This window comes from Myripristis murdjan, chromosome 23, assembly GCF_902150065.1.
Source record: "Myripristis murdjan chromosome 23, fMyrMur1.1, whole genome shotgun sequence".
Lineage (NCBI taxonomy): Eukaryota > Metazoa > Chordata > Actinopteri > Holocentriformes > Holocentridae > Myripristis > Myripristis murdjan.
The window spans coordinates 14,816,377-14,843,071 of NC_044002.1; the positions used below are offsets into that span (position 1 = coordinate 14,816,377).

Genomic DNA, 26,695 nt, shown 5'->3' on the forward strand with positions numbered 1-26,695 from the left:
TCTATATGTTTCTGACATCTTTCATTGTCCTGGAGGTTTCTAGGTATACCTCCTAGTGGCATATTATTCTTGTTGATTGGGGCGACACCACTGTGAATGGGAGGAATGAGTGCCATGGAATTTCTGTGGATCTTCAATGGGAGGAAAACAACAAAGAAGAAAATCAGCACATGCAAGGGGAAAAAAACAATTCATCATACGTGGACACTTTGCATTCCTTTGTGACAACTCTTTTGTGGAGCTCCTTGCATTTCATTTGACTGTGTTTGTGTGTCAGGTTTATGGTTTCAGAATGTGACAGCAGATTGACATTAGTAAGATCAAACAACATGACACATATTTCTGTGGCTGGCCTATTTTTTCAGCCCACTAACCTTGATATTGTTGGAATAATATAAATAGCAAAGAAGTCAAACAGGTCAGAAGAGAATCAAATTCAAGTATGGGTTTTGGAAACCAAGTTTTATTTTTTCACAACAATTTCAGGTTTAGTTTTTTTTTACATGTTCCACCAAGCACTGAAGAAGGGAGGAATCAAGGCAGTTAGGTTAGTTCTCACAATTTATAAAAGTGTGTCAAGTGTTATAAAGTGAAAGGTACACTAACATTAGCTGAGGAGGAGGAATTAGGTTCGAGCATGCTCAGGGGTAAGTGCAAAAAACTTCTTATTGTCAACCCCCAGAAATAACTCGTGGTCCATAGCACATGGCTCAGACAGAGCAGAGCATGCTTATCACCATGACAATAACGGTACTGTTTTTCATCCAAGGGATCAGAGTGAATTACAGTGTGGCGAGCACCACTATTACATTTGAGGACAATGAAACTCAAGAAGTAGCTGTGTTTCTCTTCATAAAAAGCATGTGCTTTTGTTATGCTATATTCTTTAACTCAACCAAGAACACTTAGACAATTGATTATCACTTAAATCATTATTTACATTTCCATCCTAACAGACAAGTTAAGACTATAATTTTACAAAGTGCATGAAGTCCTTTTTCAGTACAGTGTTAGAAACAGGCAGTCCTGTTGATGTCCTCTATTAAATTATGAAATGAATTTCAATGCATTCAAGTTACCGGGAATGAGATGTATTTGAAATACCAGTCATATATGCATTATTTTGAATTTTAAAAAATCTATAGTTATCACAATGGCATAAATTGCCAATAACACTGACATGTGTCCTGCCACAAGTACCTTCCTTGTGTGCTCCACAGCCAAATCACCCAACAAACAGTTCCTGTCAATTCATTCATTCATGAACTTACTTACACATACAGGAAATTCCTATTTCTGATCAATCAAATCTATGATTTCCTCATAAAGTATCAATATTTGCCAAACTATATTCATAGGGGATATCATCTCTGTCTCAGGAGACACATACTCTCTTACATAGGGCATAAACAATTCATCTCACATCAGTTACCTCACACTTTTTATGTCTCTCCTTTTGAAATCAGTCCTAGTTCCTAAATTGTCCTTCGTGTGTCAGCGGCATGAGGGTCAAACTGTAATCAAGGCGAGATTTGGTACTTCATTCCAAACTGCCTCTGGAAGCTGTCGCTGTAGCTGTGGATTCTCCAAAAAGAATTAATGACCAAACAGCACAGGTACAGCAGACGTTCCAATTTGTTCTATTTTCTTTTCTGAATTTTTCACTATGAGGTCTTGGTCTCATGAGTTTTGCAGGCCAGGTCTTCTTATTGTCACACAGCATACTGACCCCTACAGCTTGGAGACGAAGGGGAGGCCTTCGTACATGTCAGCCTTCAGTTTGGCCCACTCGGCCAGCCTCTGAATGGCGCTCTTCTCCTGGCTCAGCACGCTGGCCGCCTTCCTCAGCTTGGCCTCGTTGCGCTCCAGGTAGCGCTCACCCTCGGTCTTGAGGAGGTTCAGCCTCTCCCGCCGGCTCTCGTCCAATGGGATGTCCTCGCTCATGTAGGGATTGAAGCGGAAGTAGGTGTCGGGTGGCAGGAGGGCATCCAGCATGGTGTGCACCTCTGCGAGAAGGAACAGAGTGCACGTTTATAAAGTGCCAATCAAACGATTCAACTGACAAAACTGACCATGTTGAAACCAAAGTGTTTTTCAGCTGTCAAAGTAATATCACACTTATATTTTGGTTGGTGTTCAATGTAATATTTGCCAACGGTGGTTGGACAAATGACAATATGATAAATATGTGTGACATGTACCACAATAATAGATGAAAATACAACAGATGTACAGCAATATCAAATATGTGTACTGGGATCAGAAAACAATTTTCTCCTGATTCCTAAAATTTTCAGCACATGGAAATAATCAGATTAATTTTCAACACTTTTCAAGGTTTTCCAGACCTGTGATGAGACCCTGCATCAACACTTGCTGTGCTGCAGTGCCTCACATAGTCTGTGACGCCTCTAATCTGAGGTTTATAAATAACCTTGCGTGGGTTTAATCCCACTCAAAAGGACAGATGTGGGAAGTCACACACATAAACACACACAAAACGCTGTGTAACCTTACCCTCAGTATCAGTGGCACTGCTGATGACGTTGGTGAGCTTGGCCTTGAGGCTGGTGTATGTGGTGCTGTTCTTCCCCCCCGTCTCGTAACGTCCGGTGCCCAGAGACACCACACACTGCACTGGTGTGTTGGGCCACAGACACTTACACTCATGGATGGCCAACGCTGTGGGGTTGTTTATCAGGAGGCCTCCGTCCTAGAGGAGAGGGGAGAGGAAGGGAAGGGAATGAAAGGGAAAGAGGGGATGAATGCAAGGGAAAGGCAAGCGGGAGACACAATATTAAAGCAAAAAGGAAAAGAAAATGAGTGTTCAGTCATGCCATGCCATAAAAAAATGCTCCTAAATGCATACGCCTTGTTAAGTTTTAGTATGTGAGCAAATATTACTAAATAAATGACATACTTGGCAGTCAGGAATCCTTAACAACCAATTCATAAACTAGACAGCAGCCTATAAAACAGACAATATGATTAACATCAAAAGGTATGTTGGCCTATGGTAACATTAAGCTCAGGAGAAGGTGTTTATGACATGACTGACTGGCTTTCATACCTACTAATTACCCGGACATAATTTAAGCGCACTGTACCCTGCAAGTACACCGCAAATGATGTGTAAACAGCTGATAATGTATGTGTTTGTGTGTGTGTGTGTGTGTGTGTGTGTGCGCAAGAGCAAAAGCCAGCCAGCGAGTTCTTGTCGCCAAAGGGCAAAAAATACTCAAAATAAGATAACTGCAGCGGGATAGGAAATTTGCTTTTTCATCCAGCAACCACTGAAGATGATGGATTTCAGATCTTGGCAGTCACTGTCTCCATTCCACCAGCCAAATATTTTCATGATAGAAAAGCACATATAAAAATGTAATCTCTCTCAAAATCAAGGCTACTAAAGCTAAGTATGTGTGCGTAGATAACCGTTTATATGTGTAGCGTGTGCTTGATCTTTTAATATTTCATGCTTGTTGTGAACATTGCCTTGTGAGGACAAATGAGGTGAACTGGACCTGGGGCTGCAGAGTTAGACCAGGGGATGGAAACTCCTGAGCCAGAGATGTGCCGCATTGGCACCCTGCTTTGGCACATACGAGAGAAGCCACTGCCCACTTCCTGAACAACAGAGTGCACTTCTTCAATTCCCGTTATTCACAGGCAAAGCAAGCCCAGGAACAGACAGGAAAAAAAATGTCTGTCACTAACGCTATAATATTTTTGGAACAAAATAACGTTCCAGGATGAGTGTATGAGCCTGGAAGAGTCATGCACTGACGGGAAAGGAGAAAATCAGGCTGAATGGTCGGGTTTAGTGCTCCTCTGTTCTTTCTCAGCCTGTCCCACGTCCAGTCTTGGACCCTATCCAACCACTGAAGGGCCTTTAAGCGATCCAGAGTTTGTTTGGCTAGCATTAATCCACTAAAACAATAATCTACTCATGGTCATCTGTGTAGGAGAGTGTGGCGCACAGGAGGTCCAATCCCCTCCCGTAGACAGGAGGGGAAAGGTTATTTCCACTTCTCTGCAGGGGTGGCAAGCAGAAAAATATCCTAACAGCTTAAATCCGCTCCCCCTTCTGGACTAAAACAGACACTGAGGAGCCATAAAAATGTCACTAAACAACAACCAATAGAGAAACCAGCACAACCACATATATTTACCATGAGTGCCCAATGGTAAAATCAATGAGAAAAAAAAAAAAAAAAAAAACAGCAGGGAATAACTGGTAGATATGTTTACTTTTCTAAAGCCCTTAACCAGGAAGAAGAAGAAGTGATACGCTTCAATCCTGTGACCTTTAAGGTATAAGAAAACTACACCACTATGCCATCCTGGTTATATCCTAGGAAAATGTAACACACATCATATTAAAGCACCATAATCCTATTTTTCTCAGATGTCACCTAACAAAATTAGTCTGCACTATTGAGCCTACTGGAGTCTCTTCTCTGACCATCGACCTCTCACACCAGAATCAGTGAAACCCAATGAGGCAATGCCTTTTTCCATTCACAACACAAAAACACAAACACACTCAATTAACTGGAATGGGTGATGAAATGCCATCGAAACTAATCCCGGGCTGAGTGCCAAGACTATAGCATGCCTCAGTAACCTCAGTCTGTAGGGATGTCATGACTTTATTAAAACAATTTCGCAATGTTCATATTTGTACTGTGGGAAATGCGGCTTAAATGTAAATCACTGAGTACCAAAGTCAAGACTGAGACAGCATCCTCATGCAGGCAAATCCCTGGGCATTGCCAATGGATTGCTCCATGAAGAACCCAGAGCAGAGAAATAGGTCACCTCCATCTCTACATTAAGTCTGTGAATGAGTCTCTCTCCTCCATGTGTGTGTTTTTTGATCCCCTGCAATGGCTGAACTCCCCTGAGAAATACCACCGCTGGTGCCGAAAACTCGAGTGGCAGTGAGACTGGTGGGTGGCAACTGTAGATCAAATGTTCAAAGAAACACCACGCAGCTCCAAGAGGAATGTAGAAGACAACACACATAACTCGCTCACTGTCCATCTTTCCATCCATCTCTTTTCCAAACGTTCATGGAAAACAACTCTAAACATACACTATATTACCAAAAGTATTCGCTCACCCATTCAAATGATCAGAATCAGGTGTCCTAATCACTTGGCCTGGCCACAGGTGTATAAAATCAAGCACTCAGGCATGCAGACTGTGAAACAAGACATTTGTGAAAGAATGGGCCGCTCTCAGGAGCTCAGTGAATTCCAGCGTGGAACTGTCATAGGATGCCACCTGTGCAACAAATCCAGTCGTGAAATTTCCTCGCTCCTAAATATTCCACAGTCAACTGTCAGCTCTATTATAACAAAATGGAAGCGTTTGGGAACAACATCAACTCAGCCACGAAGTGGTAGGCCACGTAAAGTGACGGAGAGGGGTCAGCGGATGCTGAAGCGCATAGTGCAAAGAGGTCGCCGACTTTCTGCACAGTCAATTGCTACAGAGCTACAAACTTCATGTGACCTTCAGATTAGCCCAAGTACAGTACGCAGAGAGCTTCATGGAATGGGTTTCCATGGCCGAGCAGCTGCAGCCAAGCCACACATCACCAAGTGCAATGCAAAGCGTCGGATGCAATGGTGTAAAGCACGCCGCCACTGGCCTCTAGAGCAGTGGAGACGCGTTCTCTGGAGTGATGAATCACGCTTTTCCATCTGGCAATCTGATGGACGAGTCTGGGTTTGGAGGTTGCCAGGAGAACGGTACATTTCAGACTGCATTGTGCCGACTGTGAAATTTGGTGGAGGAGGAATTATGGTGTGGGGTTGTTTTTCAGGAGCTGGGCTTGGCCCCTTAGTTCCAGTGAAAGGAACTTTGAATGCTTCAGGATACCAAAACATTTTGGACAATTCCATGCTCCCAACCTTGTGGGAACAGTTTGGAGCGGGCCCCTTCCTCTTCCAACATGACTGTGCACCAGTGCACAAAGCAAGGTCCATAAAGACATGGATGACAGAGTCTGGTGTGGATGAACTTGACTGGCCTGCACAGAGTCCTGACCTGAACCCGATAGAACACCTTTGGGATGAATTAGAGCGGAGACTGAGAGCCAGGCCTTCTCGACCAACATCAGTGTGTGACCTCACCAATGCGCTTTTGGAAGAATGGTCAAAAATTCCTATAAACACTCTCCTCAACCTTGTGGACAGTCTTCCCAGAAGAGTTGAAGCTGTAATAGCTGCAAAAGGTGGACCGACATCATATTGAACTCTATGGGTTAGGAATGGGATGGCACTTCAGTTCATAGTATGAGTAAAGGCAGGTGAGCGAATACTTTTGGTAATATAGTGTATCTCTGGTACAGAGATGTGAATAAGAACACAGATTCAAACACACAAACACATATACACACATGCAAATGGCAGTATGAGAGTATCTGCATTAGAAACGAATGGGAGATATGGCCGCAGTAAAAAGAAGCCAAAAACCAAACTGAGATACTGAAAATCACATTGTTATTGAAAAAGTTGGTCCTCAACCCTTAGCAACCTGGCTAAGAACAACCCATTTATTTCTTAACTTACAACTCTGAGATTGATCACTGCATCACTCATAAATCATGTCAATTTTGTGTTTACATTATGCCAGTTTGTCACTTTGCTAGCTAACCAGGGAGAGGTCAGCTACATGTAACTATCACTAGGTGCCTTGCAGGGGCTAGAAGTCCAGTAAACAATAGATTAAATTACTTTGCTGCCTTGTTAACAAGCTAATAAAAGTCCACAGAACTACTGATGATGCAGATTGTGGGACATGCACAGGCAGACAAGCACCAGTGTCAATCCAACACATTAGGACCTCAGTGGGAGATTATCATTAGCCATCTGCCAGATGTGGGTAAATTTTACCTGTGGCTGTTGAGGTGGTTTGCCTCTTTAGTGAGTAACCAAACCTCATTTCAAGATCCTTTATTTTAAAAATGTAGTTGCCTGCCAAGGAAGCAAAAGTGGCAGGATGGGGGGGCAAAAAAGTGGCTGATCAATAGTTCGAACTAGTCAGCTGTTTGTTTTACTCTTTATTGCCTTGGAGAATCACAGCTTTGATCCATAAATATGCAAAGTGGGATTAGGGATTAGGGTCTGGTATTAACTATAACATTGTAAAGGCTGTGTATCAGGGCTCTTGTCTTACGAGATCTCAGAGGAGAAAAAATTCTTGTTAGATGGAGGAACAAGGCTAATTTTGTGAAAGTAGGTTATCAAAATGAAGCCAAGGCTTAAGCCTAGTTGCTGCCTATAAGGAGCATCTAAAAGGCATGTAGCCTTTACACATTACACAAACAACTAAAACTTCTCTATCTGAACCGTTCCCAGAAGGCAGGCCACTATTTATGAACCAAAACAACAGAAAAGATCATGGTGTTACCAAGTAAATAACAATGTTGATATTTCTGCACCTACATTTTAGACATTTAGAGATGCTTTTATCCAAAGTGACTTATAATTAGTGAATAACCTTAAAATGCCACATTACAAACTCCCAGTGATCAGATGGGTAAGGGTGAAAGCACTACATATTCCCCATTAGTGGTGTGTGGAGATGGTGCAAACCAAAAGATTGCTATTATGAGTCAAATATGATTTCTCAGTGACTATGCACACACAATAAAAACACAATTATTACTAAATAAATTCATAAGAACCAAATCTCAGTTTAAGATCATCTCTAGTCTGAGAAATTGTAAAGTAAAAAATGATATTTAGAGAGAAACAGGACAAAGGATTGTTCCTCACCGATTTGCTTCTATTTACACGGGTCAGCATGTTGGTGCATGCAGGCAGGTGTGTGTGTGGGTGTGTGTTTTTGTTTGTGTGTGTCCTTCCTCCCTGCGCAAGAGGAAGGAAGGTAACACACATGACTCTTCTGGACGAGGTTGAAAACCTTTATGTGCAGTTAGTTGAAAGCAGCTTGATTCTTACGAACTGACTTCCGGCTTTTTGAACCTACCAGCCAGTGTCCGTTTAATGTGTGTGTGTGCGTCTCTCTCTCTCTCTCTTTCACACACACACTCACACTCACTCTGTCTCTCTCTCAGCTCTCACAGTCCACAGCCAACAGTGACTCAACAGAAACAAGATTAGCATCCATTTCCTAAAACACTGTGTCCCTGGTTAATGTTAACACATTCTACATTTATCCAAGCATTGTGAGATCATGTATCCAACTGCAGTGCAGGGCCCTTATGTTTACATCTTAGTTATGCAGCTGCAATCCAGTATGACTTACAATGACTAGGTAGGAGTTTATTATCTTGCTTAAGATACTTATGCAGGGCACACAGCTGGTGATGGGCATCTAGTGGCTACAACAGCACCACTGCATGAAAACTGTGGTGATGAAAAAATATATCACAAAAATATCTTGGCAAAAGAATTCCTGCAAACAGCGGGAACCCTCACCTCAATTGTGCAACAGTGTTAACAATGCCTGAGAGAAACATATTGATTTCCACAGCCACATCTCAGAGAGGTCCTCTTCACACCACTATTTTAGTGCTGATGAGCCATTTCCTTGCAGTCTGCTCAATCAATGTACTTCTACTAAGGCAGTGGTTTTCAATCTCAATTGTCGGGGCGCTGTTTTCAGTATAGCTGTCACATAAGGGACTACCAATTACCTACCTGTTGGAGAGAAAACCAGTCATTTTCTGTGTGGTAAGGACCAGGAGTGAAAACCACAGCGATGGGGTGCCACATTTGAGGATGTACAAACAGATTAAACCTGAGTTTAAATGGACTGAAATTCAGGTGTTTTGACTGTTGAATTCTTCTGCAGTCCACTGTCATGATGCAGACTGCAGTTCTGATCATTACAAATATTCCTTTCATGTTTTTATGCACATTTACACACTCTGGAAGTGATGCCTCTATAAAATTTCAGCTTACAGAACACATTTGGTGAAGCACCAAACAGAGTTCAATCCTTCATAATAGTATTATAGTAGTTACCATGATAATAGCAGTGGGTTAAACGACTGCTTGCTGAAATAAGTTGTATCTTTCCACAGTGTATGCCACCTGAAACGTGCCCTGATGAAGATTATCTTACCGACAAGAGCCATATCAGATATTCTTTTTAACAGGGAATCAGATGCTCTTCCCATTTTTCTCCAGGAAGGCAAACTGAGTCATAAGAGGACTTTGATGTGGGGGGCACAGACAGGGACGAAGGCCTCTCTTTCCCTCTACGTCTCTCTCTGTGTTAATTCTCTCTCTGTCAGACTCCTCCCAAGTCCCAGCAGAGATGTTTGTGCAATTAGGAGATTGCCTTCAAGATTAGGGGATCTAAACAGTGAAACAAACACGTGTAGATGCTCACACACGTGCACACTCACCATTTGAAAGGCATGTCTCCTTGGCGTAGACTCTTAGGAAATGTAGCACTAGAGTGGAAGTGTATTGATTGGTAAGACTTCAAGGAAATTGCTCTTTCACACTAAACTAGGACCCTTCTGAGAGATGCAGCTGAGGAGACCGGTAGAGTGACGTGGGTCATTGTTAATACTGACATAAAACTCAAAGGATGACTTTAATGATTATTTGACAGGACATTGCCATGATTAATTAGTTTTATTCTGTTTTTGCTATTTGTATTGTAATTCTGCATTGTTTTTATGGTTGTTGTACATTCGGTATCATTGTAAATGAGGGCTTGCTCTCAATGATTCCCCGAATGCCAATAAAGGTTGAATGAATGAATGAATGAATGAATGAATGTAAATGTTTAGTAGAGTATGTTGTTATATTTCACTTTACAGCTGAGGATAAAATTGCATAGTCCTTTAACACACATGGTGGTCTGGCAAAAACAGCCTCTAAATACTTAAGTTAGAATAGATTATTTTCAAGGGGAACTCTTATAATTTTAATTTTACTTTGTCTTGCCCGTGGGTGAACAATCATTTTATTTTCTAACAAGAATAGAGAAGCTTTGACATTTTCAAAGAGCAAACGAGTGCTTGTGACAGTCAGTAATACTGACAGGAGATGACACTGGGGGGAAAAATCTTTTTTTAATTTTTTATTTACCTCAGTTATCATCTGTAATATTTTGTGATGGCATGTTCCTCCTTGGTGAGTTTTGTTATCATAACTGTTATCATCTGTCAATCAGTTTCTGTTATTCAAGATTTGTTTTGCTTTTGTGCCTCTGTTGAGCCGAGTGACTCTTATGCTCATGCATAAAAATTTATGCTTTTACAAGAATAACATTCAACCACTTTTTTTTTTCTAATCTGCACAAAACTGTCAATGTTTCTATATTTTACTATTTACAGAGTGTGTTCAAACAGCTGAACTGAAATAAGAAAAGACCTTTCATTTCATACCTGGTGGAGGTCTTTTCCCAGCACAAACTCCTGGAAGTAGCCCGGGGCAGCAGATGAGGCCCGGATTGCCTGCCACATTTTGTGTTTGCAGTCGCCAAGGTAGTGAGATCTCACCCCTGGCATGAGCCTGTAGTTTCTGAACACATAGGCCTTTAGAGGCAGACCCCTGTTCACAATGGTGCTCACTGCTGATACCTGGTGGCCAAATAAAGTTATCACATTAACAGAAACACACACCGTTTCATTTCTGAAGGACAAATAGGTGAATACCAAAATGCTTCACAGAAAACAAAGGATAAATTCAGTGTTTCTCCATACTGCATACTGTAGTTCAGAAAATAAGTAGTGCTTACTTTAGGGCAGTTTGGGTCCCTGGCACTTTCAACCATAAGCCCCTCACCCATCCTTTCCCTGTAGAAAATAAAAAGATAAACTAAAGACAAATTTGACTTCAACAGCCCTGCTGAAATTAGCTGATACAAGTGCACAGAAGGAAGGAATGTAAGCAAAAAACGAAAGCAGAAAGGAATAAAAAAAAGACACAAAGGAACTGATGGAGGGATCAAGGAGAAAAAACAGAAAAAGGATGGAAGCGGGCAGGAAGAAAGGGATAAAAGTGAGACAGAAATAAAGCAAAGATAGAGTCGTGCAGGCTGACTTCAGGATGTTTTCCCAGACTTCGCTGTCGTAGAAGGCATGGCTCCAGCCCATCTTCACGGTGCCGACAATGACATTCTGCTTGAAGACGTCCGAGCCCAGCTTCCTGTACATCTCCTCACACTCGTCCAGGGGAATCTGAAACACCCCCAGCATGAAGGCCAGGATGGCACCTGGCAGAGAGACAAATTAATGTGATTTGCTAGTGTGATTTGAGGGGTAATTGATTGCATTAGCCTTATTAAGACAAATTAGATCCTTAAATCCTTTTTGACTAAAACAGCAAGGGATGTGTTGGCTTAGAGGTTAAGGATAGGCACTTGTAACTTGTTCAAAGTAATATTCAAGAAGAAATTATTGTTGAGTAACCATGCCATACCTTCCTATTATCCTTCTTGCTGAATTTCAGTGAATTCACTGGTCAGCTCATTACACCAATGACCAGACTGTTCATCCATGCAAAAGTGTTGTATGTTTGGAACGTGCTTATATATTGTTCCCTACTTCTAATCATTATGAGTTGGAGTTATGACAAATAGTGGTAGGAGTGTACCTGTGCTGACTCCGCAGATGTAGTCAAAGAGCTGGTGGATGGGTTTGCCTGTCAGGCTCTGCAACTTGTAGAGAGTCTGCAAGGCCACCAGTCCTCTGCAACCAAAATACACACATTAAACAACTAGAATGACATAAAACTAATTTCTTATGTTTGATTGATTGCTATAAACGAGATGCGGTGGCCTTGTCCAGTTTTCCCTGCAGTGGAAGTGGTTACTTTGTACTTTTTAATTCCGTGTTTAAGTTTATTTAACCATAGTCATGTATTTCAGTACAATTCAGCACATTTCTTGAACAATGTGACAGTACCTTGAAGTAAGGCATGCCACTCAGCGACTGTCAATATGAAGTCACTTGACTGAGGAAAATTCTTGATAAGTCACCCTGAGTTGAGAAGAAGTTTCGGTGCTAAATCATATCCAACTTTGGATATGGTTTAGTACCGGCGGCAGCTTTCCGTTTTCCACTGAAAAACTGAGCACGTCTGGTCTTGTAAGATCACAATATCACTTCTAATAGGTGATTTGATCTTGTCACAGGTATTTAATACAAGGATACAAGGATACAAGGAAGTTTATTTGTCATTATACAACAGGTTGAATAATGAAATTAAAGTGTGGTTCCCTCTTGACTGATTAATTGATTGTATAGAAAATAAAATTATTAAACATGGAGGAGTTCAGATGGTGCATTTAGTAGTCTCACAGCCTGAGGGACAATCTTATCTTTTTATCATTACTTCAACAAACAAGAAGAATAAATCTACAAAAAAATGACGATGTTTCATTTAGGTTCCTTTAGGTTCCTGCAGGTACCACATGTACTGTTCGTCTGCACAAAACTGACTCTAGTGGCACTATCACTGTTAATATTCATGAACTGAGTACAGGTTGAATCCCTATTGTTATATCAATAAGCAGTTAAGAACAATGCTTTATTAATTATGAAAGACTTCTTCTCTAAAATAGTTTTTTCCAGAATAGCTTCACCTTGTTCCCCCTCCATCTATAGCCAGCACCCGAATCCCTCTGCCTCTGACTGGGTCAGTGTAGCCCACCAGGGCCAGCGCTTCTCGGACAGCAGCTTGAAGAGGAAGATCTCTAGCCTGGCGCAATCGCAGCAGGCAGGGCAGCACACTCTCCTAGAAGTGTGCAACAGAGTCAGGAAAACCACGCACAAGCGTTTTAATGCACGGATGAATTGTGCAAGTAGACTTGCACAGGAGATGAAGGACACAAACACCCTAAGAGACTATTTTAAGTTGTTTTTCCTGTGTCACCTACATAGCAAATCCATAAAGAAAACACAGGACTTGTGAATTCTGATACTGAGAGCAAAAATAATATCAGAGTGCACATACTGCCTTTATTTTCAGTGACAGTGGTGTGTTTGTTTATTTACTGAAAGCCTACAGTCCTCCGGGGCCAGTAATGAGATTCTGATTTTATGCTTCTCTGCTGTAAGTCAGAGTATAATACAGGGAGGAATTACTGTGGCTGTGAGAGCTTAAGTTGATTGAACAGAGCAGCAGTTGCACCACAAATAGCTCTAGACAACTCACAAAAAAAAAGCACAACATATTGACTAAGGCAATTCCACAGCCACAAGAGCTCCATTTTTTTCTTAGAAGTAATATCTGATATGAAGCTGAGCTGTTTCGGATGCAACACATAAAAGAAATTGCAGTCACTGATAATCTTACATCATATCCACCAGAGCACACAGACAGTGAGGCTATAACTAAAGATGCCCGCTACGGCAAATCTTTCTTCACACTAATCTAATCTTAAATACTGGAAACTCATCGTCCTGCATCCAGACATCTCTACACACTGAGCAACTGAATTATGGAGAAAAATCTGTCTTACTGACATCAAAATAGTGAGGGAAACAATTACAAATCAGATTTCTTTTTCTTTTTTCTTTTTTTTGTCAATATTGTGCAGCCTGAACACATACAGTACATACTGAAAAAAAAACACACACACAAACCTTAATGGCCACACCTCGAGTCTCAGGGAACTCCAGGAGGTGATAGCTGAGCTCCTCTACTCGATTAGTAAGTAGTCTGACGTCAGTGACTCTGTGCAAGCCTTTCACCAGAGCTCTGGTCCTGTTGTCCACACTCACCCTGGCTATAATCTGAAATAACAGATTAACATCAGGGCTCTGCCACATTGTCCAGGTATGATTTATGATAAAAGCAGCTGGACAATATGTCTGTTAATTTGGCCACACTACTCTGTAGCTGGAGATTACTCCTCATAGCAAATGCTAAAATATGAGAAGACGAGGGATGCACAAGAATATAGTGACAATGCAGTCAATGTACACTGCATGCGTGAATTTACAGATATTTCCTCTTTTCATGTGGTAGGCCTACAGGTAAGAGGTGAATCTAGGTATAAACCACTACCCTGATTGATTCCCTGGATATGTAGAGAGAGACAGTAGAGAAGGTATTTTATGCTTTGAGACAACTAAAATGTTACCTAAGAAAAGGAATGACAAATCAACATCAGGGACATGCCCTTCATAGTTTGTACATTTGGTGTATATTGGAATGAAACAACATTTTTCAGTTCAGTCTATTTGTGGAATTCCCAAACTTTTAAAGACCTGGTAATTATAAGGCCTATGGGATTGCTTTATGGTGCTGGTTCACACAGTACATGAAAAGAGTAATAGAGAGCTCACAGACTTTACTGGAAAATTACAGAAATTAATTAGTTGCTAGGAAACCTATTCAAATGAACTGTATGCCATTTTGTGCAATCCCTGCTTCGGTTTTCTCCCTCTACAAGCTATTTCCTCCTCTATACCCACCTACCATCTCTGCATGGTATGAAAATGATGTAATAACTGAAATAAGTCATAGTTCTTTTGCTAATTTGGCAGTTGTATTAAGTGACACATCCCTAATTATTGACAATAAAAATGATTTTGGAGTGATACCAATATTGCAATAAAGCTGATACCTTCTCTCTTTGAGTCAGCAGCAGTTGCCTGGCCTTCTCGGTTTTCTCCTCCTCACTTTCTGTCTTCTCCACTGCCTTCTCTCCATCCTCTTCGGCATCAGATGAGGGAGACTTGTCTTTCTCAACTGTGATGCTTTTAGAATCACGACTGAACTTTGGAACGAGTGGTGCGATGTAGCTGCCAACGAATGCCTGAACACTCGGCCGAGGGTAGGACAAATAGTGGGTGAAGCCTTTCTTAGGAGAGGTAGCTGGCATGGGAGCTGCACTTTCTGGTGCTGGGGTATCAGAGGAGGGCGCCCCTACTGGAGGGCTGACTTTGTCTGGGGGAGGAGTAGGGAGTGGAGAGGTAGTAGTGGTTTCAACAGACTTAGCTTCTGCCACTGGAGACAAAACCGGAATGTGTTCTCCGGCACACTGAGGCACAGGGATGACCACAGGCTCAGAAACAGGAGCATCCCCTTTGCTCTGCTGCTGATGATGAGGCGTGTCAGAGCAGTCTTCCCCCTGATTGTGTGTGCTGCTGCCAAAGTAGCTGTTGACATGCTTAGCCAGAGTGCTGTAGGTCTCATCCATGTTGGCTGAGAGAGCTGTTGGGTGAAACAGCTGCAAAGTTTGTTTGGCCACGGTCGAGGAAGAGTTTGCTACAGATGCACTTGCTGCTGCTGCAAGACTAGGTTTGGGCATCTTGGCGGCAACAAAAGGTGTTTCTGGAACTTGCTGCTGCTGCTTGTTTGACTCTTCCTCCACTACTTTCTCCTGGTCTTGTTCTGGCGGTTTCATGGTGTTTTCCCTGGTGTCAGCTGGTGTGGCTGTGGCTGTATTGTTGGAGGCTAAAGGCTCTGCTTTGACCAGAACCTTGTCTGCATTGGTACCACCAGCTGTAGCACTGCTAGGCTTGAGACGGGAGAACCTGGAAATGAGGTCAGTGCTGCCAACCGCCTTGGTGACGCTGTCCAGCGTGGTTCTGATCCGCGACATGCGTCTGCTACCTCACAGGGAACAGCAGTGGTGCGTTAAAAGCTGGTTAACAGTAGTCAGGGCTAGGCTTGTGGTGCCTGTGTAAAATTATGTATCATTCTGGCAGACAACCTGCCAGGGACTACAGCAGCTTTTGTGGGATTTTCATTTGGGTAGGGAAGGATAAGTGCCGATCCTGGTTCCACTGTTATCTGAAAAAAATAAGTAAAGAGAAGTCATCTCATCAAACAGTAAACACAGTATATATAAAAAAGGGCCAACAGAGGGCCTCATCAGCCCTTCTACCCATGAGCCTGTCCAAAGTGGCCCACAGAAATACATTGAGTAGAACAGACACTTCATAATGGATCAGTGTGACTTCCTTTGGTGCACTTCAAGGTGGCAGCCATGGATGTTTTGGCCATGAAAATAACCACTGACATGATGGAAATGTGCATTAAGTATAGGACGCTGAAAGGTTCACCATCACAATGTTAAGTTAGATAATGACTTTGCCATAACAGCAAGTTCATTAAGTCTCATGTGTCAATATCAAAACCATACCCATAATAACATTACTAAACATTGAGGTGTACCCATAGAAACTGAATGAGTTAATAACCCTAACCCATAGTACACCTGTCAGCTGACTGGTATATCCATTCCATTCATTCCAGGTCTATGTGGTTGCCATAGTAACCTCTCAAAACAACACCAGCTACTGAACACCCAGTTTCCCCAAAACAATCTGGTTAACATAGCCGTAACAGTGTTGTACACAAATATTTTCATAACATCGGCAAGTCATTGCTGCATAATTGCAAAATGGAAGATCGACCGCCGTCTAATTTGAGTTTGACGGCGGAAGAGCTCGTAAATAACGCGCTGGAAAGAGCACGCCATGCTGTCATGAACGAGTTGAAAGACACCGATCAATTCTCCGACAATGAAATTAAAAATATCAGTTGGGTGACCTGCAGGGACTTCACCGTGGAAGAGGGAAAGCGGCAGATCGCGGAGTACATGCGCACCTGGGAGGTGCATCCCGGCTGGCTTTTCACCCTGAGCTACCTGAGGTTCAGCGAGGAGGAGCACCATACCCTTCACCACTACTGGGCCCGCTGGAGCATCCCGACCCCTGCGAAACCCATCCCCAAGGAGACAGTGTGTGTCGATTTCGTCGTCGACATATCCAAGGTCAAACCCCAGACTTTACCTGTGGAGGTGCGCTTCGTGGTGGAGGGGAGCAAGCTGGTGCACACGGCAGGGAGAGCAAGGTTCAGGGAGAAGTGGCTGGCGGACGTCGCTGAAAGCAAGGCTTTGCTCCGGAGCACGATTGACTTCTAAAGCTAAACTGCCTTGCCACTAGGAATACTCTTGAGAATAAACTGAATAATACAATATTGGAGGTTGTTATGTAACGTTAAATAATACTTTCCAGTGACGGTGTTTGAGCTTTCTTAAGATGCTAAGTTCAAAATTTGTACCGTTACCTTTCGTTAGCCGTTAGCTTACCTTAATTAATGTTGAATTAGATACCATCTGTGATGCCTGTATGGTTCATCAAAACATCTTACTGCCTTTCAGTGCCAGACTTAATGAATTAAAACCCACTTGTCAATAGAAACAGACGTGGAAAATGACCATTACATATCTATTGATATTAGCTAGCTTTATCACTTGATAGACTAGCTACATCACATCAAAAATAACAACCTTTAAAGACTTTTTAAGAGCTCAGGATGAATTTAGATTTGAAATGCTTCGTCTAAACAGTCAGTACCTTAAAGCCATTTGGTATACGGGATAATAAGTTTGAGCGGTAGACGTTTTAGGACCTCGGGTTCACGGAGCAACGGATGTTGGCTAGCTAGTTAGCCATGTAGCCGTACTGTCCAGTGCATAAACCCACATCAAACTCCTTCACTGATGAGCGTTGCAGAGAACAACTAGATGGGATATTGTCTGTGTATCGCATGCAACATAAATTCATACAACAAACCAGCTGTCATCCTCTTACCTTACGAAACACAAGCCACTTTTTACTCTTAATGAAATGCTTCATTTGGCGTACCGCTGGCCAGGAAAATAAACAGGAAGGAGAGGGGAAGTGACGTACGGGGCTGTACCTGTGCAGCACTGTGCAATGATTTATTTTTGACACTAGATGTCGGCCAATGTTTGGGATGACATGTACATATTTTATTGCAAAGGGCTGAGGAAATGAAGTTCAGACACTGATGTCTAATACCCACATCATGCACAACTTTACAGATCCTTTACTTTGCTTTGCTTTAGTATAACATTGAGCTTCAGCACCATGGAGAGCAGCGCTTGATTCAGCTGTCACATCTGCAAGTTTGTGCAAATCACACTAAATTCCAGCACTCATGTCAAGTATATGAAATTGGTCATTTATTCCTATGACCGTTCATTTTGTAGTTTATAGATACTGCAGCCAGAAAACAGCAGAGTTAGTCTGTGTCGTGAGGCTTTCACAATGTCCTGCTGTTCTTTGCTTGAAGTAATCAATGAATCTGCACATAGGACATCAAGGACCGAGGGGAGGTGATGGGCTTTCTATTTGGATAATATGGTGAAAACTATTTTAGCTCGCCACATGACCTGAATCTGTATCGATTTTAGTCCGCACCTGTGGGAAAAATGACGTACAATAAAGAAAAGTATATCTGACCCTGACAATGGCTCCAAAGTCTCAGAGGCAGTGTGCCTCCTCAACAGGGCACCTTCCATATTCATGGAGCTTAAACCATGCTATTCAATACCTGCTGCAGTGCACTTTGAACTACTCAGAAATAGCTGTTAAGCTTACAATGAGCAGAAATAGCTCAGTATGAACAGTGAATGTAAACAGGGCAATTTATGTCATGCTGCAGGCAAGATGAAACCACCTAAATCACAGCTTGCAATGGCTATTACATAGGATCATCTGTATACTAACTTGGGATTCATTTGATTTTGGAAAAGCCATAGGGTTCACTAGTCATTGTGCAGGTGGCAACAATATGTATGTCATCCATATAGGGTACATAGGCAGATACCCTGGTAAAGGTTAATAGGTATGGGAGTGCTTGTGTTGCTTTTCAAAAGAACCTTATTTTTCCCAGAGGTGAAACACCTGCGAAGAGCAATTCACAAAAAAATGCCTGTTCAGATCAAACTAGAAAACATCTCCATGCTGCTTCACATGATCCTTGTTGCTAGGGCTCTATTTCACATTGCAAAATTCTGCAGAAGATTTGAAAAAAAAAATACTTGCAATATGGTAGCAATCATGGCCAGCCATATGTGTAGAAAAACATAAGAATTTTTCCTATATGTGTTATCTGGCATAGCACAAGATAGAGTCAAAATAGCGCTCTTTACTCCTGGAGATGCTGGTGCAGAAACAATAGCCTGCAGCTCTTTCAGATAAAACATAAACTGCTCTGCTGTTAAGGAATAAAGTCTTTCCACTTAGCAGAAAAGGCAGTCACAGAATATCTGGGCATCACAGAACAACAAACACATAGGCTACACTGTGCCTAACACTGTAATGCTATCACCTCATTCTGCCTCTTCCCCTGTACCACTCCTTCATACAGTATAATATGAACATCTTTCCACAGAAGCGACACCTTTTCTTTGTTCTGATAGTGATGAAGCATCATTATCAGCTCCTTTCAGGTCATTTTTCTTCAACATAGTGATTATGTCCTTTGTATTCACTGGTAACCACTCTCCACACATTATGTGCCAGGCCTCTATTGGCTGAATTGCTCATACTAAGATACACAGTTCTTCAGTTCTTCATAAATGTGCTATTGAAACCTTGTCTGGTCTTATCAAGTGATGTTATTTCTGTATAGTATATATTGTGATTTGTAATACACTTTTGGGAATTCATGCATTGAGTACAGCCACAAAGAAAAAAAAATATTTTATGTGTATGTTATTATAATTTTTAAATGTTTTTTAGTCTATGTTAGGAAGTCCTTCCCCATGGTTTGCCACAATGAGAGCAGTCCTTAGCTAAGTGTGATAAACACAGAAGTGAAATGATGAAACATGGTGGGAAAGTACACTGACTGCATCAGTAAAGCCTCATGATTTCCAGGTTTTTAAAAGTTTTGTTAATGTTATTACAATAAAGGCAAAGGCTGTTATGGCCACGTGAATGACATGTGCTGGGAGAATGACAGAAATTTGCAAATAAGGGTTACGCTCCCTCACACTGTCTGCACTATAACATTATATTTATGTGATATTTCAGTGCATTGACATTTCCCACATGCAAATTGGAAGATCATTGCATTTCCTCAGGCATGCCTGAGGAATTTCAATGCACTTAAATGTTGCATAAATAAAGTGTTGCTGCTGCACATGCTCCTCTTCTTACCATGGTACTATTTGTTCATCTTATGAACAACACAGTTTCCTTGTAAAGGCTACAGCTCCTTTGCTGTGCATTCTAGTTTACTGACCAACCAAGATGAAGAATGTTTTAATCCTGTTTACTGTCTGACATTATCACAAAAATAGGTAATATAATTACAGTATATCATAATTTTGATATCTGTATTTGTTGTCCATACATGTACTTACCATTATCTATTCATTTCTATTTTCTGCCCCTTACTGAGTCTAAGAAATTCTTTGACAGGAGTTCTTTTGGAGGGTCAAATGCTTCATCCAGTGTTGTCTTCTGGCTTCACCCTAAGTAATGTTGGAACAAACAATATGTTTGTGTCTGGCTGTAAAGTGACTACATTCAGTAAATGACTGCACCACTCTGCCAGAAAGTCACAATCACCTCTCCACTCCTGCATTTCTACCACAGCAATCAAAGTCGTGGAGGCTTTTATGGCAGCTCCCATTGAGATTACAATCAAAGCCTCCCTCGGAGACAACAAGGACTTTGTGTCTCATTTTAAAAAAGCACACATTAACCATTTTTGACCGTTGCTCCTAGGAAAAACACAACTTTGGAAGATGAACAAGCTCCAAACATTTTATGGCATCAATCATGTCCAAAACCCATAGCAAGTGCAACTCCTTGTTTAACCATCTTCAGCCAGAAACTACAGACTGACTTTTAACAGCTCTGTGAAAGTAATGAAGGTGGCAGTATTCCAAAAATTGAACTTGTTTTGAAATGTATTAATTCAGAAAAGTGACCAGACTGGATGTAGCTGTACTGGAAATATCTTCAAATGGCATCACATTGTCTGTTGTTGGCGATTTATCTGCAGGAGTAGGAAAATTACACAACCAAACCAAAAAATGCTAAGCTAAACGTAGATTTTTCAGTTAAGGCAACTATAATGACATCAGCGGATATGTGAGAGTATCTTATTATAGTCCTTTACATTACATCTTCCTCACATTACATCATGCTTTTTTAATTTACTGCCTTGGGCGGGCATTTCATTCTCAGTACTGCACTGACTGAGATAATATCTTAATGCCTTTTTCTTTCCTGAATGTGACTTTTATCATCTTCCCAGTAATAAGTTCTAAATTTGATCCTCTTCTCTTTGCATGTACTCTCCTTCTGCAGCATCAGTCACTGAGTTCACGCGTTATAGGGTGTATAACGCCCTCAATCCTACAGCAACCTTGACAATAGCATTGACAGTGCTCGACATCTCAAATCTGGTAGCCGCTCAGTGAAAATAAGTCTGAAACAAGGCCCCTCCAAACTCTGGAAATTGTAGCCTACCCTAAATGTGAATCTGTCCTTCAACACAGTGGCCAGGAACTTATACATTTATTTTAACATGATGAGCAGAGAGGTCAGCACAGTTCTAGTCCTGAAACTCAGAGAAATACATCTTCTATCCTCTAAACCCAACTGCAAAGAGGACATATATCAACTAACTAGTTAGAATGTGGATTTTGATCTTAAGACTATATCATTAAGGTTTATGGTACTTTTGAGTCTGGCCTTCGGTAGATAGCAGCTTTTTAAACAGCCTGATATCTCTGGGCAGGGCTTTTAACTGTCCTGTAAGCTGAAGACCAAAAATGACCGAAGGTCCACCTCAAGACTCTTGAATTGTGGAGCATACTGCCTGGGGAGCTGAGGCTAGGTAATTCAGCATAATTTTAAAAATCAATTCTTGATAATACACTCACTGTTTTGTAATGTCTCTTCTTGATTTTTTTTTTTTTTTTTTTTTTTTTTTTTTTTTATGTGACATGGTGTTTTCATCATGATTTTTTTTCTGCAACCTATTTTGTGAAATGCATACTAAATTTTCTTATGGAACAATAAAGTTTGAATTAAAATAAATCCAATCAAATCATGGTTTGAGAGCTGTCATTATTTTCTTAGTATGATGAACTTGAGTTGCAGGACTGGGGTTGAAATGAGATGTTAGTCCATCTATTCCACTGAGAAATTTTCATTATTTGAAAAAAAAAAAAAAAAAAAGGATGGCTTTTTTGAATATTATTTTGGTCTCAGTTAATACACCATAGCAAGCCAGACAATACCATCACATTCAGTTTGTACCTGCCTCTCCTCGAAGTTGATGCCCACTTATTAAAGCAGCAGGGACGGCAACCGCAGTCAAACACTTGTTGCTGTGGCCAGTTGAGCAAAAGGAGGAAGATTTCTGTCATTTAGGGCTCTCTTGCTCTTAAAGGAAAGCATAGAAATAATGAAAACGGCAATGTATCAGAAAATAATTAAAATCTAGAAGTTAGGCACAGAAAATCTGAGGCAAAAGAAAATGAGCGTTCAAATAGATCAGAGCGGCAACAGCACCGAGAAACCGACAGAGGAGGACCAAGGATTTGCGCTTATCAAAGTCGGAGTTCTGGGATTGATTTTCGTGTTTGCCACATGTGGGAATATATTCCTTTTAGGCACACTTTGGAAGAAGCGAAAGAGAAACACAAGAACACATCTGTTCCTGCTGCACTTGTGCTTGGCGGATCTGGTGGTCGCCTTCTTCCAAGTCTTACCGCAGCTCTCCATTGAAATTACGCACAGGTTCAGAGGCACCGACTTTGTGTGCCGGTGTGTGAAATACCTGCAGGTTGTGGGTATGTTTGCCTCCACATACATGATAGTGGCCATGACCATAGACCGCTACCATGCCGTGTGCAGGCCGATGGTTTCCTTCTTCAAAGGCTCATTTCGGAGGTATGTCTCCATAGGCGCAGCGTGGCTGATCTCCCTCATCTTCAGCACGCCTCAGCTTTTCATCTTCTCTCTCCAAAAGGTAGATGAGAATCAGTACGACTGCTGGGCAAAGTTTATTGAACCGTGGGGGAGCAGGATATACATCAGCTGGATCACCTTGTCAGTGTTCGCACTCCCTGCCTTCATCTTACTCTACTGCCAAATACGAATATGCACAAGCATCTACTCCAACGTGAAAAGGAAGGCGCAGCAGGCGGGACGCACCGGAGCCAAGGGGGTGTCCAGTGCTATGCTGAAGACGGTGAAAATGACATTTGTCATTATAATGGCATACACCGTCTGCTGGAGCCCGTTCTTTGTGGTCCAGCTGTGGTCGGCCTGGAGCCCGGGCAGCGCGCCGACAAAAGGTAGTTTGCACATTATTATCCAAACTCATGTCCTTCCATTTATATTTTGCCCCAAGCAAACACGTCTGAAAGGATTTTTGTTGTTAGTATTATTAGATTGCAACTGTCCATTCTCGCACTGTGCTCATCTCTAACGAGTGAAATAATAGTGAAATTAAATTAAATGCCCGTTTTACTGTGGGATCAAGGTAAAAATTACGTATGTCTATTTGTCGTTGTTTAAGTGTTTGGGGAAAAATATTCCCCAAATATAAAAAAAAAAAAAAGTCCGGCAGTCCTAATGAACCAGAGGACAAACAGCCCAATGTGTAACGTCATTTTTGGTGCTGATTTATTTGTGATGAATAAAGAATCTGGCTTATCACTTCTGTCCAATTCATTGGTAAATCTCCATGTTACAGCCATTTAGACTCATTCAGTCTTAAAATCTTGTTTTCCCTGCAACAAGTGGACAAATCTGCCCGTGGGATGACATAATCTCTGTTTCCAATGCTAATCCGCTTGTGTCCGCATTTTTTTTTTTCTTTTGATAGTGCCATTTTTTTGACAGGAGTGGCCTGATCTGCCTTACTCTGCCTTGTTTCAGCATCTATATTTGTTCCTATGCAGAAAAATCCCTGACACCAGTGAAACTGCATTGGAAATGAATGGGATTATCTCAGCCTATACTGGCAGATTTCTTTTTTTCACTTACTTAAATAAAAATAAGATTTATGGAGGGCATTCACTGTTTTAGTAGGTTACTGAAGAATAACTTGTGTCTATTTGTGTTTGGTTTACATGATTCTCTCTGTTTCTCTCAGGTCCAGTGTTTGTCATCATCATGTTGCTTGCCAGTCTCAACAGCTGCACCAACCCATGGATATACCTCTACTACAGCTAAATAAAAGCCTCAACTGCATCCACCAAAACAGATGTAATGCACAAGTCTGTGGAAAACTTCATATGGCGCTTAAAATCTGAGCTCCTGGAACTCATATTTTAGGATCACCTCCCGAACAGGGACAAAATCAGGCTCCAGGAGCTTTACCTGTAACCGTGTCGTTGCCAGTGGAAACACTTCCTGTACCTGTGACACTGGCTTCATGGCACAGCATGCCTCAGTAAGTTCTTCCAGTCAAACAGGGCCACTGGACACAAGCCAACTCCAGCTTGGTCACCTGGATGAGGATGTATGATGTTAAAAAAAAAAAAAAAATCAAAAAACAAACAAACAAACAAACAAAAACAGTAATCCAAAGCAACATCACTGACCCTGTTTCCACCTTAACATGCATCTTGGGTGGTCAAAAGTGAACAGTTTTAAGTACGCTGGTTCACACCTGGCATTAACATGCATCTCCACATGCAACTCGCCTGCCCACGTGTGATCGAATCTCACTTCTCCACTCTATATGCAAATAAACACATATCATTTCCATTTGCAAAGACCAAATTCTTAGGTTTTCGTGAGGCGAGACGGAAAGAGATAGAGAGTGAGAGAGAGAGTTTTATTATCAGCTGTACAGTAAAACAGACAGTTACACCATAAAAAAATATTTTGTTAATCCTCCTGTCATGCAACAAAAGTAAAAACAAAATGGCATTTAACAAATGGAGTCATTAGCTATGATGTATTTCATATCTGTAAGTTATTCCAGACTTGACCTGATCACATCAATTCAGGCCCAGATAATTTAATAATTCCAGTGAGTTTGAGGGGGTCGGGTTCTGCGCTGTGGTGAATAAATCAACCTGAACCTGATGAATGTTTAAATATGCACGTGGGTGGGGAGTCTTCCACAATTGTGGCCGTGGAGTGTGAGAAATTAGACGAATTTAAAAAAAAAAAAAAAAAAGAGAATGGTGAATATTGGATGTCAGGTGAGTAGGCGGTCCTTCAGTGCAGCCTGGGACACACATCTGTTTACACTGCAAATGTGGCATGGACAAAAAGCATCCCAGGCCACTTCCGGAGGTGGCCTGAATAATCGGATCTCAAGACACAGTGAGGACACACTGGGTGCTGTTTACACTTGTACTTAATGCTGTCCACTTGTGATCAAATCACCCAGGATGCATGTGAATGGCAGGTAGAAACAGGGCCACTGATATCTTGCGCAAGTGCATGGACAAATGTTATCATTGCATATGTGTAAATATGTGTTTGGATTTGTAAATGTTTTCAGTGCATGAGAAAATGTAGATGTGAGATGTGATGGAAAGGCAGATGATCCTCTCAAACAATGGATGTCTATGCAGGTCCGGTGGAGGCAATGGACTCTAAACAATGCAGGCTAATGATGGCAGAACAACAGGACCAATCATGAAAAATGCTCACAGACCTGATGGCGATAAATTTGGCTCTGCAGTATACACAGCAACCAGAATACACACACGAATTCGAGTCTTGCTAAAAATGTCTGCTCATCTTGGATCCCTGCTTGAGCTGCGTACATCAGACCTAGATCTCCTTTCTGTGTTGTTTATCAAATTAAACAAGATAAGTTTCATCATGAGTAAACAGGACATCTGAGGTCTCGGAAGACTTTTTTTTTTTTTTCTTTCCTGAGAATTGACATTACATGATTATTTCCAAGTACCTCCCAGTAAATGCAATGGAAGATAACATCCATTTTATGGTAAAAATAGAAACTTACCTCATGACTGTAATGCCAGTTCATCTAGACATGTGGGCTCTTGTTAAAAACACAGGGAGTTGTTTTGTGGGTTGCTGTATTTCCATTGAGTCCTACTGACTTATAAGTTTTACCTGTTAATTGCTGCTGATGTTTCAGTAGAAGGGAATGATTATAAGATTTAAAAAAAAAAAAAAAAAAAAAAAAAAACACTGGCTGTTTTGTTTTGTGAAAATAATTAAGTTACGTGGGTTTAGACTATACTTCAGTGTTCCGAGTAACTGTGTTAATGAAAAAATTACAAAATAGACATTTATCATTGAAAAGACTAATCCGTCCTCAACAACCTCAAAATACATTTTCACATTTTGTTATAATTCTTCACCACCAAGCACATGTGGACACTGTACTCAGTCTTTCCATTCAGGCATAACAATGCTTCAGTGCACTGTAATTTTCAGTGCACAACACTGTCATTTTATTCATTTTTGTCTGTTTTTAGTTATTTTGCATTTTCCATAGAACAGGTATTATTTTTACAGGTTCCATTTCATTGACCTATTTTTTGACCTACATCAATTTCTCACTGTGACTGTAGGTTTCTTTTGAGGACTGCTGTGTTAATAAATATTGTTACTACCTATTCTATGCTCTGACATTAAGATATGCATTCACTTCTTGCTAAGGCTTTGATCCTAAGGAGGCTCCACTAGTCTCCTAATGCACTAATATGACATTTTGATTCATATTTCATGTACAAAGATGATATGTATAAATGGGTAGTGAGTTATAAATCATTGTATATGCCCATACAAACAGTGGCTGCTTTCATGTGTAATATAACAGGAGTGACACTCAATAGATGGATTCAGTTGTGTTTGCCTGTGTAACCACAATTCTTACTCTGCTCTTACATGATTCTACAGAGGAAATAGAGCATATTGTTGACTGCAGCATTGCATGGCTAAAATTTCAATTTCAGT

At 41.2% G+C, this 26,695-nt stretch overlaps 3 protein-coding genes across 4 annotated transcripts; 2 read left to right on the forward strand and 1 right to left on the reverse strand.

Annotated features, from left to right (window-relative positions):
• Positions 1–447: 447 nt before the first annotated feature.
• Positions 448–17,852, reverse strand: pnpla8 (patatin-like phospholipase domain containing 8). 2 transcript variants are annotated; one of them, XM_030045410.1, is made up of 10 exons: positions 17,555–17,852; positions 14,575–15,746; positions 13,589–13,738; positions 12,586–12,737; positions 11,595–11,689; positions 11,043–11,214; positions 10,738–10,795; positions 10,385–10,579; positions 2,518–2,713; positions 1,732–2,006 (listed from the first exon to the last, which is right to left on the reverse strand). In XM_030045410.1, the coding sequence occupies exons 2-10, from the start codon at positions 15,553–15,555 to the stop codon at positions 1,732–1,734; spliced, it is 2,274 nt and encodes a 757-aa protein (XP_029901270.1). In that variant the 5' UTR covers positions 15,556–15,746; positions 17,555–17,852. The 2 variants fall into 2 exon arrangements, with proteins under 2 accessions (XP_029901271.1, XP_029901270.1); XM_030045411.1 differs by lacking the exon at positions 17,555–17,852 and having other exon boundaries at positions 448–2,006; positions 14,575–15,555.
• On the forward strand, positions 16,282–16,935 carry akap14 (A-kinase anchoring protein 14). The gene has a single exon (XM_030045418.1). The coding sequence runs from the start codon at positions 16,360–16,362 to the stop codon at positions 16,879–16,881; it is 522 nt and encodes a 173-aa protein (XP_029901278.1). The 5' UTR covers positions 16,282–16,359; the 3' UTR covers positions 16,882–16,935.
• A 4,280-nt stretch (positions 17,853–22,132) lies between the features above and the next one.
• avpr2l (arginine vasopressin receptor 2, like) lies at positions 22,133–24,024 on the forward strand. Its single transcript, XM_030045415.1, has 2 exons — positions 22,133–23,094; positions 23,898–24,024. Exons 1-2 carry the CDS (start codon positions 22,272–22,274, stop codon positions 23,975–23,977), a joined length of 903 nt encoding a protein of 300 aa, XP_029901275.1. The 5' UTR covers positions 22,133–22,271; the 3' UTR covers positions 23,978–24,024.
• The last annotated feature ends 2,671 nt before the right edge of the window (positions 24,025–26,695 follow it).